This window comes from Cricetulus griseus, chromosome 8 (genome assembly GCF_003668045.3).
Source record: "Cricetulus griseus strain 17A/GY chromosome 8, alternate assembly CriGri-PICRH-1.0, whole genome shotgun sequence".
Classification (NCBI taxonomy): domain Eukaryota; kingdom Metazoa; phylum Chordata; class Mammalia; order Rodentia; family Cricetidae; genus Cricetulus; species Cricetulus griseus.
The window spans coordinates 25,535,187-25,552,489 of NC_048601.1; the positions used below are offsets into that span (position 1 = coordinate 25,535,187).

The 17,303-nt window shown below is 49.1% G+C and overlaps 2 protein-coding genes across 6 annotated transcripts in view; one reads left to right on the forward strand and one right to left on the reverse strand.

Annotated features, from left to right (window-relative positions):
• The window catches only part of Adipor2 (adiponectin receptor 2), a 42,274-nt gene extending 34,729 nt beyond the window's left edge, over positions 1-7,545 (forward strand). For 2 of the 3 annotated variants that reach the window (XM_027429275.2, XM_035448453.1), the window contains 4 exons: positions 671-857; positions 1,112-1,299; positions 2,864-3,057; positions 4,823-4,961. In XM_027429275.2, the coding sequence (XP_027285076.1) occupies positions 671-857; positions 1,112-1,299; positions 2,864-3,057; positions 4,823-4,951 (698 nt within the window). In that variant the 3' untranslated portion in view covers positions 4,952-4,961. Of the gene's footprint in view, positions 1-670; positions 858-1,111; positions 1,300-2,863; positions 3,058-4,822 lie in introns of all 3 variants that reach the window. The other variant, XM_027429276.1, reaches the window with a different exon arrangement.
• Positions 7,546-8,271: 726 nt separating this feature from the next.
• Cacna2d4 (calcium voltage-gated channel auxiliary subunit alpha2delta 4) overlaps positions 8,272-17,303 on the reverse strand; it is a 102,226-nt gene continuing 93,194 nt past the window's right edge. For 2 of the 3 annotated variants that reach the window (XM_035448927.1, XM_035448926.1), the window contains 9 exons: positions 15,715-15,785; positions 15,271-15,346; positions 14,841-14,893; positions 14,326-14,378; positions 14,033-14,053; positions 12,275-12,392; positions 10,704-10,816; positions 10,380-10,462; positions 8,272-9,670 (listed from right to left, as the gene is read on the reverse strand). In XM_035448927.1, the coding sequence (XP_035304818.1) occupies positions 9,566-9,670; positions 10,380-10,462; positions 10,704-10,816; positions 12,275-12,392; positions 14,033-14,053; positions 14,326-14,378; positions 14,841-14,893; positions 15,271-15,346; positions 15,715-15,785 (693 nt within the window). In that variant the 3' untranslated portion in view covers positions 8,272-9,565. The remainder of the gene's footprint in view (positions 9,671-10,379; positions 10,463-10,703; positions 10,817-12,274; positions 12,393-14,032; positions 14,054-14,325; positions 14,379-14,840; positions 14,894-15,270; positions 15,347-15,714; positions 15,786-17,303) is intronic. The other variant, XM_027429274.2, reaches the window with a different exon arrangement.

Sequence of the window (17,303 nt, forward strand, 5' to 3'; positions counted from 1 at the left end):
TCTCACACAAAACAGACAATTAAGTGGGCAGTTTCTGACACTAATGTCCTGGTCCACTAGTGAGGACCAGAGAAATAGCACAGGTCTCTTCAATATCTATAAGCAAATGTAAAATAGACCTTTGAAAGCACCTGCAGCACATGTCAAAATGCATAAGTTGATAATTCATGCTGAAGTCTAAGAGGTAGCCGTACTCTGGCTTCTTTTTGGATTGTGGTCCTTAGGTGAATGAGAAATTATCTTTTTCCTTTATTTTTTCCCTTTTTAAAAGACTGGGTCTTACATAAACTAGGCTACCTCAGATTCCCTCTACTGAGGATGACCTTGAATTTGTAATCCTGCTGCTGCTTTCTCCCAGGTGCTGGGATTAAGGTGCGAGCCACCACACCTGGTGTATGTGGTGCTAGAGATAGAACCAGGGCTTTGTGCATGCTGGACCACCACTGGCTGCATCCTTAGCTAGTCATTATATTCTTTAAAGTTTATAAAGCAGAAGTATATATGACACTAGCAGTATTGGAAGTAAACTAAAATCTTGGATAAACTTTTTTATTTTGAAAACTTTTCTCAAAGAATTTGTGGTTCTGGTATTACTGCTACTGGGAAAAATTGAAACCAGCACACAACACCACGGATCGAATTTCATCCATATCTCGCATTCCTTTCCTAGGTTGTGTATTCTTCCTGTGCCTGGGGATCTTTTATATGTTTCGCCCAAATATATCCTTTGTGGCCCCTCTGCAAGAGAAAGTGGTCTTCGGGTTGTTCTTCTTGGGCGCCATTCTCTGCCTTTCATTTTCATGGCTCTTCCACACAGTCTACTGCCACTCAGAAGGGGTTTCCCGACTCTTCTCCAAGTAAGTATTCGTACTGTCCATACTGTCCATATTATCGTGTGCTTTAGGGTCAGTGGGGCAGGAACAACCTCCGGCAGAGCTGGCAGGAAGGAGTCTTGATGTTATCCCATGGGAACATCTTCCCTTAATTGATGCAAACAACACATTTGCTTCTTAGTTGCTGCTGATGTTATAAGTCATGGGGGATTAATTGGAGCCTATAACAGATGATAATTTTTAGCATTAAATGGAGTTCTTTTAAATTTCAATCCTAGATTGGATTACTCTGGTATTGCTCTTCTGATCATGGGAAGTTTTGTTCCTTGGCTTTATTATTCTTTCTACTGTAACCCACAACCTTGCTTCATCTACCTGATTGTCATCTGTGTGCTGGGTATTGCAGCCATTATCGTCTCCCAGTGGGACATGTTTGCCACCCCTCAGTATCGGGGAGTCAGAGCAGGTGAGTGCATGTGAACGTGTAGTTCTCACAGGTCATTTATGGTGTGCTGTTAACAAACCGATGCTGTGTTTTTGCAGTGCAGATATGAAGTAACTGTCGTTCTTGCGGGACTTCTAACCTGGTAGCTGGTTATTAGAAAACGCAGGGTTGAAGGGCAGTGCTAAGATGTTTATTTGAGGAAGTAATACAATATTATGAGTTCTGTCATTGTTTCAGCTTAGTGTACTTTGTGGTGACTGATTCTTCTTGTGTTCTATTTAGTATTTTATATTTTAATTTAAATCACTTTGATAAATAAGACCTGAGTTCATTGCTGATTATGTGCCAATAAAGTAGATGCCATACTTCTCTAATGTCGGGTCCTTTGGTATTTAGGTAATGCCTACTGAGTGCCCTGTGACATTGGCAGTCTTCTCCTTTGAATGTGGCATTTGCAGAATCAGAAGGTTGAAAAACATTGCCTTTAGTTTTGAAAGCAGTAGCCTATGCTGAGTGATTCTGACAAAATCTTTATGAACTGAGACTCTGTTGTCTGAAGTTGTATCTTCTGTTTTCTTCCCCCAAAGTAGTACCCAGTGCCACCCAAGTGCTATTGCAACACATATTTTTTTCTTGTTCATCTGCATGCAATTAGAATATTAGACACAGAACTAATCTTATGTTGATGACATTATAGCAGTCTGCTCTCCTTGTTAAGACACCCACATGAGCAAATAAACAATAGCCAGCACTAGCTCTGTGGTTGTCACTAGGTCCGTGGTGTTAAACCTATTTGAGTGCATGAGATTAGAACATCTTTGCTGAGTGGAGCTGAGCAGTCTGCTATTTATAAACTCCAGAAGGTTAAGTCTTGAGCCTTTGACTTTGAGAGTGAAATGCACTATTAGCAGCCTTTTTTCATATGCAAAGGAAAAGAACAGGAGTATAGCAATGCCTTAGAGGCACTCACACAACAGCTTACTGGTGGTGCTGGGTTGAGTTTTAGAGTCTGTGGGGAAAGCTTCCATCATGTACAGCCTGTTGCAATCTGCCTGTAAAAGGATGGTATTCAAGGAAGTTTAGGCAAACTCCCCATGGTTTCTATTCCTAAAGCTCTTGGCAGTGTGGTTCTAACTAACCTTCAGAGTTGCTTATACAGCCTGGTTTACAGCGAGGCTTCTCATATCTGTAAATAGAACATAGCTATGTTGTATTATGTGATGGTGTCTCAAAGTTTGAAGGACCTTCTTTTTTCTTTAAAGCAAAAATGACCACCATCAGAGGTGGCACAAACAGGCAGTGGTGGTGCATGCCTTTAATCCCAGCACTCAGGAGGCAGAGGCAGATGGATCTCTGTGACTTCAAGGCCAGCCTGTTCTACAAAGCTAGTATCAGGACTGCTAGAGCTATTACACAGAGAAACCCCGTCTTGAAAACAAAAACAAACAAACACAAAAAAAACCCAAAAAGAATGATATTTTGAAATTTTAAGTTGATCAGAGTAAATAGTACTATGTCATAATATTGACTTCTTTCTTATTTTCCTTGTGTGTTTTCTTTTTATTCTGTTCTTCTGATGTCTTAGGAGTGTTTGTGGGCTTAGGCCTGAGTGGAATCATCCCTACCTTGCACTATGTCATCTCTGAAGGCTTCCTGAAGGCTGCCACCATAGGGCAGATAGGCTGGCTAATGCTCATGGCTAGCCTCTATATCACAGGAGCTGCCCTCTATGCTGCCCGCATCCCTGAACGCTTCTTTCCTGGCAAATGTGACATCTGGGTAAGTGTGGTCAGTGGCGATAAGGTATATGTTCGTGTTAGTGTGCTAATGGCACACTGGGAGTTAAGAGACTTGTGTTCCAGTCTTAGCTCTGTTCCTTGTCTGGTTTCTCTGGACAGTGAGCATGGTGCTAATACTGAGTGCTGCACACGCAGGCAGCTCCTTGAGTGTCAGTCCCGTAAGGCATACGTATTCTCGTTTTCACTTAGCAATTAGGAAGCTAAGGCACAGGAAGGCTCAAGAGCTTGTCTAAAGCAAATGGCCATTAAGTAGGAAACATAGGAAAGTAATCAAGCTGGTTTTTGTGTCATCTGTGCTCTCGTTTGCTGTACTGTAGTGAACTCACGGGCCATGCTGTTTGTTTTCCACCATGTTTCTCACTGTGAAAGAAGGGCAGTCTTCTACTGAGATCATTTTTCAAAAAGAAAAGGCTGAAGTTGGGTGTGTTGGTGCACACCTTTAGTTTCAGCACTCTGAAGGCAGAGGCACATGGATCTCTTTGAGTTCAAGGCCAACCTGATTTACAGAGCAAGTTCCAGGACAGCCAGGGCTGTTACACAGAGAAACCCTATCTCAGAAAACCAAGAGAGGGGTGGGTGGAGTTACTAATTTAGTTAGTTATTGTGTGGATTTGATGGATGTGTGTTAGAACGGGCACACACACGCTGTGGTGCCCATGTAGAGGTCAAAGGACACCTTTCAGGAGTTGACTGTCCTCTGCTACAGTGGTTGCAGGGATTGAACACAGATTGCCAGGCTTTGTGCAACAAGTGCTTTTACCTGTTGAGCCATCTTGCTGCTCCTAAGATCCTTTTTGGTACCCAAACCCAGTGATATTGATAGGAGGTTGACTATCTGTATCTGGTGGGGGAAGGGAGGAGAGGGAGGTAACTAGGCTGAATAATGAGAGAAGAGGGAGGAGAAGGGAGAGAAGAAAATGGTGGTCTAGTAAAGATGGACATTTCTACCCAGAGAGGATCTGAGACATTTTCAGTAGTTTAGTAGATTTGGAGTGCTCGTGAAGTGAGGTCTGATGTGCAGGTTCTGCTCCTCATCGTTGCTCACAGTTGCATGCTGAGCTGGCCACCCATATCCTTAAGGTAAATGAAGATGGTCCTGAACTCAGTCTTCTGAGCTTCAGATTAGCTAATTTACCTTTCATTCCTTCTTAGTTACACTGCGTGCGTGCGTGCGTGTGTGCGTGCATTTGTTTGTTTTCTGAGACAGGGTTTTTCTGTTGTGTAGCAGCCTGGCTGTCCTGGAACTTGCTTTGTAGACCAAGCTGGCCTCAAACTCACAAAGATCTGACTGCCTCTGCCTCCTGAATGCTGGGATTAAAGGCATGAGCCACCAGGGCCTGGTTCATTTATACTTCAAATATCAGTGTCTTGATAAATAAATAGCACTGTGCCTTTTCATCTTAAGATCATGAGAATATGTTGTAATTTCTCAAGTGTCTGTCAGTAAATCATATCCTGCTGCTGGTTGTCGGGGGATCCTGGGGATTTGGTGTTGTAACTGAAAGGTTTGTATGGAATTTGCCCCTAAGTTCACTATGTTAGTGGCAGTAGCTATTTCTCTAGGGGAGAGCTGGCTTTTGACTCAGTAGAATGTGAGGTCGCCAATGGATATTCTTGTATCCACCTTGAATTTGAACTGTGTCATATGCATTCCCAGTGTCAGTGCAAGCTGGGAAGCAGTGTGTGTTTGAGGCATCTGCAGCAGGCTTAGTAACAGTGGGTTTCCCACCCTTTTCTCCCTCCAGTTTCACTCTCATCAGCTGTTCCACATCTTCGTGGTTGCTGGTGCCTTTGTCCACTTCCACGGTGTCTCAAACCTGCAGGAATTCCGTTTCATGGTTGGTGGGGGCTGCACTGAAGAGGATGCACTGTGAAACTCCACAGGAGCCAGGGACTGTGACCCTGAACCCAGGCCTGCAGCTCCCACAGGCCTGCTTACTGGCTGTCGGTGCCAGTGCCAGAGAAGCCCCCACACGTGGACAGCCTCATGGGCTTCGTGATGGCCCAAGGGCTCCATGGGGTACAAGACTAAGAAGAGAAAAACAAAAATAAATCATACCTCAAAGGATGGAGTGCATCAATTTGGAGAAAAAAGGAGAAATGGCTCATCCTCTGACTTCCTTTTGGGATCTGCTGATTGAGGGCAACTCTGCAAGACCTTTGCCTGACAGACTGGCTTCTGATGTGATCGTATTTATTTGTAGAAGACGGGAATGTTTAGTTGGTGGTTCTTCTCCCTCTCTCTCTCCTTAAAGCAGTAATACATGAGTTCCGTGCACTGACTGACTGTGCACTGCAGCTCCTCAAAACAATAATCAAAACCAATTTAGGTGAACATTTCTATCCAGCCAAGGGGTAGGAGTGTGAGTTTAGGCACTCTTTTGGGAGAACAAAGAAATTAATGTAAATAAGATTTCTAATTTACTGTTTAAATAAGAATTTATATAAACATTTAAAAAAGGGGCAGGGGAGGGAGGGAGACTTTTTTAAAAGAATGAAACATGCAAGTACCACACACTGTTTCAATTTTGCACAAAGTGATGGAAGGAGGATGAAGCAGTAGCCCCAGAATGCACGATGTCTTGGTGCACCAAGGTGCCTTCCATAGGCCGATAACACTGGGACCCTGCTGGGGCAGAGGGGTCAGCCCCAGCCCACTCCTGGCCACTCTCAAGACTGAGAGCTTTAGGCATTCAGAGGGGGAGGGAGGTAAAGGAAGTGCTGTGTGCTTTCTGAGGAAGCAGCACAGGTTGTCAAAATGGCCCTAGAGAAAGTATCACTTGAGAGGCTGTCGTGTAGGCCCTTTCTGAAGAGTGGAGCCACATCGTCCTACTCTCAAAGTATTAAAGAGATGATGAAGGGGAAGAAGGAGCATCTGTACAGGCCTTGACTAGTTCTTCGCTGGTGTCCTATTTAATCAGGTGGTAGTTCTTACCTGAATAGAGGTGTGGCCATTTTCCAGCCCCTCTCTGTGGAGCCCTGAGCCATTCTGCAAACTTTGCTCTACTGAGAATCACTGCCCTACTATCCTTTCTCCTGGAAATAAAAAACTGCCCACGGCCCCCCTCTGGCATCATAGCTCCTGGCATGAAGCCAGCCACTAGTGAAATTCTGATGACGTTAAATAGGCAGGTGTGGAGAGCCAGCCCTACTAGGAATGTTGGTGTTCTTCTCTGGTGTGTTGTCTTGGTCACTGTGGTGAGGCAGAACAGGCTCTTCGTCAGCAGTATCTACTGTGGAGTTGTTTGTTAGCAGTCACTGAATGCCATTTGCAAGGAGTGTGTCACAGAGTTTAAAAGGAAGTGGTATGTTATTGCCAGGTAGTTGGATAGACTTAAGCCCACAATTTGAATTGCTGCTAGGAGTTACAAATAATTTCTCTGTTCCAGGGCCACCAAGTTATGGGTTTTAGAGAGTGGGGATGAGAATTCTGATCTTGGCTTCTAAGTGAGAAACCAGGTATTTGAGTTTCCAAGACTTCAGGCAGGCATCACATCCTAGGGCTGGTGGATATTGCAGTGTAACATGGGCCCTCTGGCATCTCAAAGGGGGTGCTTAGGAATGTGAGAAGGTTCTCGTATTTATTCAGTAGTGTTTTCTTGGTCATTGTTGTCCTTCCTTTAGCTTCAGATCTCCAGCTGCAGCTGGGGACCCAGGAAGGAGTCCATTGTAAAACCTGGGAAGAACTTAGGAGTGTTTGGTTGTGGATAAGGTCACTGCCCTAGGTAGACCAAACAGAAGACTCTGGGTGAACAGCATTATGCCAGGCAGAGTCAAGAACAGTGTTAATTCCTCAAGCAGTTTAGCAGGACAATGTCCATCTGGAAGGAAGCTCACCTAGGTTTGTGGTAACAACAGCACATATCAGAAGCCAGACTTGCTCTCTGGTCCTGTTCTTTGGGATAGAGATGAGATGCTACCCCACAGCCCTACAGAAGTAGAGGCTAGGTCTAGCCATCCCTCCTCCCAAGCAGGAAGAGTCTGGTTCACCATAGCACAAACTCTTAGGGAAAAGAATCAACACCGCCAGTGTGTAGTCCAGTAACTTCCCTTCTGGGTGTGTGTGGGCACGTGTGTGCCCGTGTGTGTCTGCGCAGCTCGCTACAACAGCCTCCATGTGCACTTGACCTGGTGCCCCCCACCCCTACCCCCGGGAGCTCGTCAGGTTGGCACCTGAGTGCCTTACCTTCAGCAGTCTGAGGCTGGCTTGCTCTGCGCACGTGTTTCATTTTCTCCTTGGCCCTAGGCCAGTTAGGAACCTGTACACCTTCATTCTTTCATCAGTAAATAGTGGCCTTTTTCAGTATTTCCCCTTTCTAAGTTGCCGAAGTCACAAAGCACACTTTTGGGGATCATAGAAGGTTGGGGTTCCAGAAAGGCATCTATGTGATGGTTCCATTCACCATGGGATTTCCCTACTTGCTGTCTTCTTAATTTCTCTAATAAAAAAAGCCAAACAGAAGATAAACTTTGTTGTGTTTTTGTTTGCTTTTCCTTTTTTGCGTTTAAAAACCTTACCTCACTTTAGGGATATCCTTAGCACCCTAATTTAGACAGGAAGCTTAAGGAATTTTTAGAAACTTCTTGCCTTCAGGAAGTTGATGCAGGAGCATGAGTTTAAGGCCAGCCTGGGCTACACAGACCCTGTCTTAAAAAGATGAGCTTTCTCTACACCTGGTTGAAGTGACCATAGAGGTGTAAGAGCAGAGGGAACCTGTCCACATGCACATTGGTCCCTGTGTTTTATTTGCCATGGGATATGATTTGATTCCTTCTCTGGTCCCATGTGCTCTTACCTGTTAAAAATAAAAGTATCCTTGGCAGTTTTCCTGATGTATGGTCCACCGTAAAAAAGAATATTTCTAAAATTGCCATTGAGCTTGGCTTGGTTTCTGCCAATCCCTTGCTTTTTTGTTTTGTTTTTGTTTGTTTGTACTTGAGCCCCTCTTAGCTGTAGACTTTTCTGACTTTAAGATGTCCACTCCCAGCCTGGTGATGGTGCACACCTTTAATCTCAGCACTTGGAAGGCAGAGGCAGGCGGATCTCAGTGAGTTCAAGGCCAGCCTGGTCTACAAAGTGAGTTAGATGAACAGAAACCAAAAAAAAAAAAAAAAAAAAAAAAAAAAAAAAAAAAAAAAAAAATCCACTCCCATGTTCTCTTGAATCAAAACTTCATTCAGTGTCACGAAATGGTGTGTTGAAGCTTTTTATTGAGGACTAAAGGTATTTGCTGCTGTACTGGGCTTAGTTTCCTCATTTAAAAGATGGGTAAATCATGGGGCCTGAGAGGCTTGGCTAGTGAGGTATGAGGACCCAAGTTAGATCCCCAAACCCTTGAGACAGTGGGGGGAAAGCAGGGCCATACTATAATCCCAGCACTGGGGAGGTGGTGACAGAAGGATCCCTAGGGCCAGCTCGTGTGGCTGAATTGGAGGACCCCAGGTTTAGTGAGAGACCCTATCTTAAGAAATAAGGTGGGAGCAGGTGAGGAGGACAGCCACCACAATCCTCTGGGCTCTGCATCTGTGCACAAACAGGTCCACAAACACATGCACAGTTTCATACATCACACATGACACACAAGGGCAGGTACATTCTAGGATGAACTTCAGGGCATTGTGGCAAGGATTATATGTGTTTCCAACCTCAAGGGCTTTCCCCAGAGACAGTCAAGTAGTTACTTTTGTAGAGCATGAGCCACACAAAAAGCCCATTATGGTCTTGGAGACCTCCTCACCCACACCCTACCTTAGTGAGGTCCATGAGGACCTCGGCCTGGCTCTGCTTTTCTCAGTGCCTCCTCTGGACCACACTGTTGTCCAGTGCAGCAGCTGCAGGGCTCAGCCTAGTAGCTTTTTCTTTTTCCCTTTTTGAGATTAGATTTTTAACATTTTTCCCTTCCCTTTTCTCCCTCAAGACGATCCCACATACCCCCCCCCCCCTTCTGGTTATTAGTTCTTCAGTGGTAGCATTCTGATGACACTTCACAGGACTTAGTGGCGATTCTGGTCCTATTATCTCTTTTCCATTAATTCCCTCCTTGTCCTGGTCCGAGTCTTCCTGTCTCTCCCTCTGCCTGTCCTCCTTTGCACTCCCTAAGGACTGGTGTTTGTGGTGACCGTGCTCTTGCCACAACCTCTGCAAGGACCTCACTGCTCAATCCTGGTCTCCAGAACTCAGATCTGCAGTAGAACAGCCAGTGAAACACCCTCTCCCCTTTGGCTGGTTCCCACTTACAGGAACTTCTGTTCTTCCAGTTGAACTCTTGTTGGGGGGGCCCTGAAGCAGAGACAAAAGTAGAAGTACCCAGCACCCTGGAGAGCCTTGGGGATCCTTCCAACAATCTCTAAGAGGCAGAAACTGGTGGTAGCCCAGGACTGAAACCCAAGAGACACCCTAACTGCTGTGAATTGGGCTCTCTTCAGCTGGTGACTTTTTAGGATGTCTCTTTAAGGGTCCACTTCTGTGAAAGTTGGATGGGATGGAGTCACCACAGAAGCTGGTATGGAAGCAGCCAGGCCCACAGTGGTAGCAGGAGCAAAGGGAGTGAAGCTACAGTGTCCGAAGCGCCACCACAGTCCTGGGCATTCTCCTGTGAAGCCAAAGAGGTAAGGGGCATTAGGAGAGGGCTAGTCCTCCCAACACAAGGGCCAGCATGCACAGTGTGGCTAGACAGACAAACCAAGAACCTGGGAGATGGGCAAGCTCCGAAGAAGAGAGGAAACCTACCTTTCTTCAAGCTTTTAGGGACAGTAAAGACTGCATGCTTAGTCTTTGGAACCTTCTCTTCATAAAGGAGTGGAGTAGCCCTCGCCTCCAGGGGAGGTGGTTTGTGGCAGCCACACCCAGCTGAGACTGGCTAGTAAGGCCCCCAGCTCAGGTGTTAATAATAAATACTACTTGCCATTGTCACAAGCCACATAATGGTGACTAGTGCTGAGGTAGCAGGAGTGAGGACAGTGAGGGGAAACTTACTGGGCCCCAGGCCCTAGGAAGTATAGATTCCCTTGGGTCCTTTGTTCTAGTCTCTTCCCTTTCTTCCTCTCTGCTTCCTTTGTCTCTCCTTCCTCCCTCCTCCCCTCCCTGTCCCACACAAGCTGACCTGGAACTCCCTTGCTTGCTTCTGCCCCCTAGTGCTGGTTTGATAGGTCTGGCTATATTCTGTCACTCCACATAAATGTGAAGGCAAGGGTCTCCCAGTATGATGCACACACACAGTTGTGTCATCAATGTCCAGAAACGTTCATATCTCAGGGAGTCCCACACAGGACAAAACTGGAGAGTGACGACTAAGCCCACACCTCTGGATGGAAGGCATGGCAGGATCCTGGTCGCCGCCGGGGCTTCTGGGAGCGCATCCTGTCACATTTGACAGAGGCATTATGTGCAGAGCTCAATGTCAAGGTCACAACTTTCCACAGTTCTAGAGATCTCGGGGGTCAAGATCTGGGAGGTCAGTGGCTCTGCAAGCAGGGTTAGGATGGACCCCACCCCACCCCCTGGGCAGAGGGGCTAGCTTATAAGTCAGGCTGTAAGGAAGCGAATAGGGCGACAGGCTGGACTATGTACCCCAAATCTGAACTCTGTGATCTCTCAGCCCCCCCCCCCCAGGATGCGAAGGATATATTTGACTTCTGTGGCCTCCTGGAGAATGGGAGAGTAGCTGCTGCAGTCACAGGTACAGTCTGTCACTAGGAGGAGCAGGTTGCTGCTGGGAATCTGTTGCATCACGAATGTCCTGCAGCAGAGAGAGTGGTAGGTTCTGAATAATAGGGTGTGGCCCCAGGAGAAGGACTCCAGACCTTTTGGGGCACTGGGAAAGACGTGTAGCCACAGGCAGACCGAAGCCAATTGCCCAGTACTTTTACACGAGCCTCACAGTGGCATCCCCCTTTCCCAATAGCCTTGAGAAGGTGACAAAGGAGCTGTTACTAACATACAGGGTGGCCCCATTCCCAGCAAACAGGTTATTATCTCGGCTTCAGAGTGGGAGAACTTGCAGTTCTGAGCTTGGCCACAAGATGGCACAATGCTCCTAGACACAGCTTAGGGTGGTGGGTAGGGAAAAGGCCTTTATGCCTAGGCATTACATACACAGCAGTGCTGGCTGCCACCAAGCATTTCATGTGGGTTAGGTGATGTCACACACAGGTATAAATCACACATATACATTCACAGATGTGGTCACCACAGCATTATGTGATAGTTCCCGTGCTGCCCAGACAAAACAGGCTAGAAGTAAACTAGAGTATACTAGAGGTAGAAAGGAGTGGAGCCAGACTTAAAGAGTCAAGAGTGTCTGCTGGGAAGCCCTTATTCTCTGCCATCCCCTGACATTTCCTTCAGGCCTTGAGGTAAGCACACTGATAGTGCCAGTCCCAGGAAGGCTGCTCTGTGTCCACATAAGCCGTCACATGTGATAAAGACACAGAAACCAAGATCTGTCTGATGTCAGAATCTGGAGGTACAGAATAGTTGGCATGGGTCTGGGGCCCCTCAGACATGCTGGTGAGCAGTGAGACTGGCTGACGGAACGCTCTAGAGGCACTGTCCAGGCCAGAAGTCTCCGGGCTGGTTCCTCCAGGGTTTGGAGTGGGAAGTCAGTCAGCCAGTCGGTCTGGATGGAGCTAGGGGTTTCTACCCAGGAGCTAGCCTCACTGGGTCCTGCTTAAACACTCTAGGCTTGTGGTGGTGATGTCCCAGGGTATGACCGCTCTAGAAATACAGGGCCAAGGCCCTCCAACCCTGTGCATTTGCTGAGGACACCCCAGACCTGCACATAGTCAGCTCCTGTTTTGTACAGGGCAGAACTTCTGCTTCTTTCCAGGCCTGTGGTGTAAGTGTGCAAGGCCCTGGCACCAGCGTGACATGGCTGGTTTGGCCTGAGCAGAAGGAAGCAAGCAAGCAAGGGGGTTCTAAGAGAAACCCTGTGACACTGGACTTGGAGGGACTAACAGATATGGGGAGTGACCTCTGGACCCCCTTGTCCCCATGTCCCTTAATGCAGAGCATCAAATTGTTCGTGACCCCTCTCCCCTCTCCTGCTTCAGCCAGAGTGGGGGGATGAGGAGGGAGACCTTTTCCTGAAGTGTCACTCCTGTCCTACTGTGAAGTGTCCTCCTTTCCTACCTTCGTCTGGGTGCCAGGGGTATGATGCCGCACCCTGGCTAGGCTTGGTGACTGCCCGGGGACTTACTTCTGGCAGGCCCCACACTCGATAATCCCATTGGCCTCCTGGATGGCTGTCTGGTGCACAAACACGGGGTATTCTGTGTCACAGGGGTGCAGCAGGTCCTGCTTTTTATGCTTGTGAGCTGTGGGTGACAGGAATGTGTGTGAAGGAGGGCTGCCACACATCACAAGCGTCTTAGGAACCCCATTTGCAAGGGTGACACCCTTTAGTTTGCTACAAGGGCCGAGGATACAGTGACCGGCACTCAGCAAAAGACCGCAGTGGAGCCTGGGGGCCTCACTGAGCTGCTGCGTGGCCTTGCCAGGACCCCTGAGATCTTTCTGGAGAGCACCTGTGGCACTGTGCAGCACTACTGTTCCAAAGCACACTTGGCTTCTTGCGGCCCAGCAGTGAAGGAGATAGGGAAGGCAGCAGTGGCCTGGGAACCCCTGGAGATGGAGGTGCAGACAGGCATTGCTCTTTCAAGGTCACATAAGGAGCGAGAAGAGTCACGGGTCTCCTCAACGCCTGGACCCGGAAGCTTCCCTCAAAGACTGTGAATCTAAGAGGGGAGGCAGACTGCAGGCTACACAGTCCTCGTGGGCTGGAAAAGCCCCCACAGTCCAGCCGGCTTCCATTCCTGTTCATGCTGCTGGGTGCCCCTACTCCTGGCCCTTGGTGTCACTCTGTGTCAGAGGACAGATGCCTCACAACCGACTCTTATCCTCCCAGGGGTTCAGGCTTCTAGAGGGGCTGTTTTCCTGTCACTGGAGCCATGGGTGAGAGGTCATCCTAGTGCTGGGACCTATCATAGTCACTAGAGGTAGGGCCTAGTGGCTTCTCTGAGGTCACTAGTGAGTGTTCTGGCTGCCAAGAAGTGAAGCAGAGAGCGTGCAGCTGGAAGGAGCGTCTGTCTGCACTCTGAACCCATAACCCTAGCACACGGCTTCTGTCACTGTCCAGTCAGGACCTGTGAGAACTGCTGGGGGTGACTTCACACCACAGCTTGGAATTGTGAAGGGGCCCAAGGACCTGTCCTGGTCAGTAGCAGCTGAGGAGGCAGAGGACAAGGAGGGGACATTGTTTATATAAGGAAGCCAAACAAGGCAGTGGGAGCCTTTCAGCCACTGGATGTCCAGAGCCCAGAGAGTTGAGCAGGGTGGGCTGGAGTCAGGCATCATCATGACCTGGGAAGCCCCACATCTCTAAGTGCACTAGTGTCTCTTGGCTGGTAGAGATCAGGTGACCCCCCCCCCGCCCCTTCCAGGCTAGCAGCAAGAATTAACATCAGCTAGGACAAAGCTTGTCCTTCGCTTTGTGTCAGGGCTGCCTCAGCTTGTCATTGTCTTTGGGGACTCTGTCCTTAGGCAGGGTTTCATGGGAGGACTGTCATCCTAGAGGACACTCCCTCAAGCCTGGAGCCTTGTTGAGGCTGGCAGATAACTGGGCACAGGTACCACAGCTTTCTTCTCAGGGGTGACCTGGTGGCATCTCAACTTCGTGATGGGCCATAATCTCCCTTTGGCCATTGGGACCTCTCAAGAGGAGATGGCTGTTTCCTAAGGCAGGGCTTCCATGTGTGGCCTGAGTTCTGGGTTTTCTTGCTTCCCAGAAATGGTGCTGTAAAGTGGATGAAGGGTTTGGGGACCCCTGCCCCACAATCAAGGAGTGCCCTAGAAACTCAGCCTCTGCTCACTCCCAGGACACAGACTTCAAGGCAAGCCCTTTGCAGCTCCCCCGTGCACTGGGGCAAGGTAGGCTCTGTCTGCCAGAACTACTTACAGTGATGAAAGACAGCCTTGGCTGCCCAGGACACGAGCCCACCACGGGGTTGGACATGGCACAGGAAAGACACAGCATCACACGAGGGCAAGATGTCATAGGTTAGTGATGATGTCACATGGAGCGAAGGTGTTCAGAGGTGATGTGACGTCACACACAGAGGTGAGGGGAAGGTGACAAGATGAGATTATAAACACGAAGGCTTTGACACCCCACCCCGGTCACCCACCCCAGACAAAAGCTATCCAGTGAACTTCCCAAAGTGCTGCCCACAGCTGCCTCCTAGCACTTACCCTCCGACCCTTTGTCATGCCAAGATCCCCAGGCACTCCAATGTAGCAGGAACCTATAGGATACAGAACACAGTCTTGGGGACTGGCATGTGTAGCTCTCAGGGGTACCGCTGCCTCTAGCCAACACCTGGAGGAACCCATCTTTCTGCTTGAGGGCATGAGTGAAGGAGGGTGTGGTTTGGAGTTGCATGTTTCCCTTCTCCCTTGGCTAGGGAGCCAGCTAGCTTGTGGGCCATAGATAGCCCCTCTTGAGGATATCCTCATACTACAGTCCCTATATGCAAAGAATCCTCTCCTGCCTGTCACCATCATGACCCAGTCCTCCTGCAAAGGGAATTCTCTTCACCTGGCCTCCCAACCCAGGATTCATGCCCAACCTAGAGGGAGTCCTCTCCTTTGGTCCTGGCCTCATGGTCCAGTTCCCTGGTGCAGGGAGCCCTCCCCTCCCTGCAGGGCCCCTGACCATGCACTACCACCCCCCATTGGAGGTGGTTCTCTATCTAACCCCTACTCACAGCAGGAATTCATGTAGTAGCCACTTGACCACCATCAAGGAGGCAGAGAGAGGCTGGAGGAAGAGCAGAACTATTTCAGGGAAACACCAGGTGATGTCCCTTAAAAGCCTCCCTCTAGACCAGACCTGCCTGTCCCTCAGGAATGCCAGAGCAGACTTGACAAACCAGTCAGGAGTCTGGTCATTTCCCATCTCTTGTAGACCAGTGCTGGGGAACCCTGAAGATCTTAATGTCAATCTGAGAGATGAGGATGTGCACCCCCCCAGGACAAGACAGCCCCCAACCCCAGGAGAAGGGGTGAACATCAGAACAATCCCAAATAGCCTAAGCCAGAAGGCCTGAGGCTGGATGAGAATGGGACCAGGTGATATCCTGAAGGACAGGGAAGAGGATGTGTCCCAGTAGAGGGAATGCCTGGGGTGACACTCACACTGATCAGGGCCTGGGCTGCACTGTGGTGATGGTCTGGGGGCTTGCACATGGCCTGGTAGTCATACATGGTCACACTGAAATGTAGAAGCAACTGTGTCAAAGCCAAGACTTTGGTAGCAGGTTTTATGCTTACTTGGGTCCCTATGGGGGCCAAGTTAGAACGGTGAGCCAGAGCAGAAGCCAGATCATGCCAAAATGGCACTCCCATGCTTGGATGGCTGCAAGAACACGAACAGCATGCTTGCTGTTTTGGCCCGTGCTTTCCTCTGAGTCCTGAGCTGGGGCTGGAGAGTCTCTCTGAGGGATAGCCACAACCTCACACCCAGCTAGTTTGGCTTCAGTCTCCGACTCCAGAAAGGCATCTTTGGGGGTCTCACTGGGGGCATCTGAAGTCAGACCCTGAGGGCCGTCTGAGGACCAGGGAGGGGTGCGTTTCACTTACCGGCTGAACACCCCCGTGCTGAGAAGCTGTATCATGAGAGCACTGTCCACTTCCCCCAGGAGCCTTCCCATCTGTGGGGAAGGGGGAGGGGGAGGGGGAGGGGAAGGGGGCACAGCTACCACCAGGCCGTCCCTGTAGATACTCTTCCGAGGAAGAGTTTCTTCTTCCCTGCAGCCCACCCTGTCCCCAAAGGCCTGTTTGTTGCAATGCACTCTAAGTCACAGCTAGCTACAAAATCAGCCCAGTAGGTTCTCGACAAGGGGTGCAGAGTCCCTTAGAACGATCCACAGGAGTCAGGGCTTTCCAGAAAATGAGTTTGTGGGCCACCTTCGTTGCATGTACATTTTGTTGGATGTGGCAGGGTGGTGATGTTGTTGTTGTTGGTGGTGGTGGGGTGAGTGTGTGTGTGTGTGTGTGTGTGTGTGTGTGTGTGTGTGTGTGTGTGTGTGTGTGATGGTGGAGGGGTAGTCGTTATTATTCTGATAAAGTAGTGGGGATGTACTTTTGGCAGTCCTGGGCCAAGGTGTGCTACTAAGAGATCACGCCATGCAACAGATCTAATGCCAGAGGTTTAGTGAGGGGGGCGTGAGTGAAAGGCCATCTTGGAGTGGGGACATGAGAGAGAGAGAGAGAGAGAGAGAGAGAGAGAGAGAGAGAGAGAGAGAGACAGAGACAGAGAGAGAGACAGAGAGAGAGACAGAGAGAGAGAGGGAGAGAGCCAGCTGTGATGTGTCACTATGAGTTACTACAGTGGCAATGAGCCACACCTGCACCTGGCAGCGGCAAGTGATGATGCAGCCGTTGTGTGGAGCATTTGCTTTACAGCAGGGATGATGGCGATGGTGGTGGTGGTGATGGTGGTGGTGATGGTGGTGGTGATGGTGATGGTGGTGGTGGTGATGGTGGTGATGGTGATGGTGATGATGATGATGGCGATGGTGGTGGTGGTGATGGTGATGATGATGATGGTGATGGTGGTGGTGGTGGTGATGGTGATGATGGTGATGGTGGTGATGGTGATGATGGTGATGATGGTGGTGATGGTGGTGATGGTGGTGATGGTGATGGTGGTGATGGTGGTGGTGATGGTGGTGATGGTGGTGATGGTGATGATGGTGGTGATGGTGGTGATGGTGATGGTGATGATGGTGGTGATGGTGATGGTGGTGGTGATGTGTGGTGATGGTGGTGGATGGTGGTGTGGGTGGGGTGGTGGTGGTGGTGGTGGTGGTGGTGGTGATCTGATATTCGGAAGCAGTGATGACAATGGTGGAGTGGTAATGGTGTTGGTGGCGGTGGTGTCGTGTGCTGTCAAAGGTAGCTCTCAGCAAGTTCTGCCCTGGGCTTTGCCTGTACTGGGCTCTTCATCCAGTCAAGGAGGACAGGAGACCTGGGATTGCCCTCCGTGTCCCTCCCTGCTCTGATGGATTGTATTTGTCTTTCACTCGGGTTCTGGCCTTCTTTGGCCATCACTGCCTCCTTCCCCAACCCTTTCCCTGCTTCTAGATTTGTTGCTGAAATCATCTCAGACAGCTTGGGTTTGGGAAAGTTATGCACCCCCATACGTACCCCCCCCAAAATAACACAGG